This window comes from Austrofundulus limnaeus, unplaced genomic scaffold (genome assembly GCF_001266775.1).
Source record: "Austrofundulus limnaeus strain Quisiro unplaced genomic scaffold, Austrofundulus_limnaeus-1.0 Scaffold173, whole genome shotgun sequence".
In the NCBI taxonomy this organism is placed as follows: Eukaryota; Metazoa; Chordata; class Actinopteri; order Cyprinodontiformes; family Rivulidae; genus Austrofundulus; species Austrofundulus limnaeus.
In genome coordinates this window covers 1127764-1131669 of record NW_013952575.1, presented here as the reverse complement: position 1 = coordinate 1131669, position 3906 = coordinate 1127764, and the positions used below count along the sequence as shown (strand labels likewise).

Here is a 3906-nt window from a genome sequence, read left to right as displayed (position 1 = left end):
TATATATATATATAATCTGACTCCAATATTGCCTGTCTATCACAGTAAGGGTGGTCAAACTTAGCCTATTAATTATCACACAGGCACGCGTTATCTCGTGGCCATTAGCCACGTGAAAAAAACGTTTTATTCCATGTCACCGGACGGGTTCCGTAGCTTACCTTCTTAGGGGTTACAAAAAAAAAACTTGGATGATTGAATTTGATCCTATTTCCAATGAAGTGGCTCTTAAAAACACAACGACAAAGAAAAAAGTCTCCAGCTAACAACTTGATGTCAGCACGGTTTGCTGAAATTCCTTGAAATAACAAAACAGGAGCAAATAACAAATGCTAAGTGCAGCGGTGGTGACTGTAGCTGAGCGATTAGGGGAGTCGTTCCTCTAATGCGAGAGTTGGCATTTTGATTCCACTGCTATTCAGTCATATGTTGAAGTGTTCCTGGGCAAGACAATGAACTCCCACTGTCTCTCATATGTGCCAATGTGTGTGTATGAATGTGATTTAAAGCACTGACTAGTCTCTATCAGAGGAGCCCAAAGTGGGGCCCGCGGGCCAAATTTGGCCCGCCAAGCTATTTGATTTGGCCTACCAGCAGTTGACATTGTTACTAGGTTGTAACCTGTCATCCTATGTAGAAAAACTATTTCCACTTTGTTATTTTATCCATTGGCCCAATGACTATATGAGGGGCTGTAGTACAGATAGTTTTCACTCATGAATCTGACTTTATCTTTGATATATTAAGATTAAATATGAAACGTGAAATACAAGTAAAAAGTGATATTTAGATTTAACCCCGCATGTAGATTTTCACATTTTATAAGGCCAGAAAAACTCCTATTTTATCAATTTATCAAATTTCCCATGAGCCTTTGCTACTTTAGCATATGGCAGACTTTCTCCAAGTGCCCAGACTAAAACAAAAGCAGGCCACCACACTGGCTGCTAGCTTGATCTCTACAAAGTAAAGGACTTTACTAAAATAGTATTTGTATTTCATGTATTATATTACTGCATTTGGACCGTAGCCCCGGATAGATTCTCATTTTGGTACCTCTTGAGGAAAATGTTTGGGTACCCCTGCTATACATTGATTAATCTGTATTAGCTTTGTAGAGAGATCTGGTAAGAGTGCTGAATGAATGTGTGTGTGTGTGAATGTTTAAATGAGGACACATATTGTAGTATAAAGAGTTTTGAGTATGTTGGTTGGATAGAAAGGTGCTGTAAAGGTACAGTACATTTACCATTTACCATCACAATCTGGTCACAGCAGTTTAGGAAGAAAACGATGATATGTCAACATACCTACTTACAGAATTTTTATGGGTAATTATTTTAAAGGAAAGCAACAAAAGTTACAAAAAACAAATTCCCAACCCTTATCTTCTGAAATAATGGCTAAAATTTCACAAAATATGCAAAAAGATCGTAACAAAATTAGATGAAAAAATAAACATGAAAAAAAAGAAAAAAAATCAAGAAAATTGTGTAAATGCTGACTCAGCATTCACACTGTCATAAAGCTGTAGCTGGTCTGAGGAAGTAAAATTTAAATATCTACCTTGTACTTGGCACTGGTGGTCAGAAGGCTGCCTTCCCGCAGCCAGCTGACAGAGGGTTTGGGATTGCCGAATGCCATGCAGGTCAATGTGATGCTCCCCCCTTCTTTGGCCTCGACATATTGAGGTGATGTGTCTGTGAATGTGGGGGGCGCTGGGGAGTCAAAGGGGAAGGAAAAGAATGAACAGAAAAAAGGGTTTTTTTACATTTTAGGAAAAATATAGAAGCACAAGACAATAACAAATGTGTATTTGTATGCTTTTTTGGCTTAATTTAAAGAAAACCCCTTCAACAAAGAAACAAAATAAATTGTCTAATAATGAGAACTCTTGTAGGCCTGGGTGTTGGTTTTCCTTCTTTTATTAGAGAATATAAATCATCTAGTAATCCTTTTACACATGTTACCTCCTTCTATGATTACAAAACCACTAAAACCAGAAATGATGGTTTAAAATGCATACAGGTGTGGCTATGGTAATGGGTTGGGTCATTCTGAGATGAGTGCTAACAGTTGTATAATCCTATTACCAGGAAAACATTACTAAATGAATACTTGCTTTGCTGTATTCATTTAATTAGTAGATTTTTATGTATTTTCTTTGTTCATTTTGTCTGAACTGTTCAATGTAAGTACATCTCTGCCAACCACACAGGTTTTGATGGTGTTTTTGTTTGGGTTTTTCAAAAACCTTGAAGTAGTAGTGAGTCAATAAAAAAAGGAAATAAACAAAAGAATAATGAGCAAATGACTGGTGTCCCTCAACAAGACCCACAGCCAGTAATTTTGCCTTATTTTCCTCTGGTGTTTTCAGGACTCACTGGTTGTCGTGTGTTTTAGTCTGTTTATTTCTGTAGCTCTTCACGTTTATTCAGTTTTCCTTCCTCACCATCCTTTTCTGCTTCTTCATATCACTTTAGATCCTTGTTCCCTTGTGTCTCTGTTAGATTAATCCTTGGGTTTTCAATRTGTTTCTCATTTGCCCTCAGCCATTTTCCTGTTAGTTTTCCAGTCCTCTGCTATCATCACCTGTTCTCACTCTTCAATTGGCAGCACGACAGCTCAGTGGTTACCACGGATGCCTCACAGCAAGAAAGTCCTGGGTTTGAACCCCTGTTCAGACCTGGGGTCTTTCTGTGTGGAGTTTGCATGTTCWCRTTGTGCTTGCATGGGTTTTCTCTGGGAACTCCCTTTTCCTCCCACAGACCAAAAAATATGTACAACAGGCTTCCATCAGGCCCAGGCCTGCCTTGCAAAACCGATCTGTGATCTTAATGGAATTAGCCTGGTTAAATAAAGGTTAATAAATAAATACCTTGTTACCTCTGCTCTATCTAACCAGTCTCCTGCTACTGTTGTATTGGTATCACTATYTGTCTTGATCCTCTTTTGTGTTCTTCTCAGGATTCCTGAGTTTTCTGTATGTTTTGCTGCCATGTCAGCTTTTTATTTTTTATTTTGTTAAATAAAAGTATCCTATTTTATCCTTTGTGTTGTCTGCATCTGCAGTGTTTCCCCTACCATTATACAGGCGGGGCCCCCCCCGCCAACGAGACGGCCCGCCCCTCTAAGAATTTCACGGCATGTAGTCATTTTTATTTAAATAAGTCCAGATCAAGTCCAGAGCAATTTTTTGCATCCCTCCATATCCACCTCTTACCAAACTTGGGGGGAAAAGATGGCACAGAGCACTGTGTGTGGTCCTCACACAGATAGGAAGACATGTGTGTGCGTGCYATGAAAACTCTGCTTTTAATCACGTAGCGCTGATGCGACAGCTTTGCAAGCTGCATTTTCTTTCTTTAAAATAAAATGCGACAGGTGAAGCCACAGCACTGTTACCTTATCAATAATTTAGAATCACCAACACAAACCTCGCGTGCGACCAGGTTCCCCCCGAGTCCGTTCATGTTCTATAAACAGCGCTGATCAGCAGTGCAGCTGTAATGTCCCTCAACTTTGAACAAAGTAACCAGAGTAGTTTGTAAACTCAAATCCAGACAGAATCAGCTGCTGTACAGGTCCTGTTGGACTCAAACATGGAACTCCTCTCCTCTGTCTCACACTCTGCAGGTCAMACAGTCCCGTTCAGGAGCATTAACCCTTAAGGGCCCAGATAATAATCGGTCTTTAAAATGTGGTAAAGAAATTATTCTCAGTGACTGAGAGGAAGTTTTTTTGATAGTTGCATAAATGCATTTTCTAAATGTTATCCTTRATATCTACAAGAGAGTTCTAATTATTAGAAAGGACATGATTTGAGGTTTTTACTAATAATATTTTATTCAAAACATGTTACAGAAGTCATAAGAAGCAGGTTTATTTTGAACAAACATTACAAAC

The 3906-nt window shown here is 38.8% G+C and overlaps 1 protein-coding gene across 1 annotated transcript in view; it reads right to left on the bottom strand.

The window, feature by feature from the left end:
- LOC106524006 (protein turtle homolog B) overlaps positions 1-3906 on the bottom strand; it is a gene marked incomplete at its 3' end in the record, with an annotated part of 144073 nt that overhangs the window by 60950 nt on the left and 79217 nt on the right. The window contains 1 exon segment of the mRNA XM_014017625.1: positions 1567-1718. Coding sequence (XP_013873079.1) covers positions 1567-1718 — 152 coding nt within the window.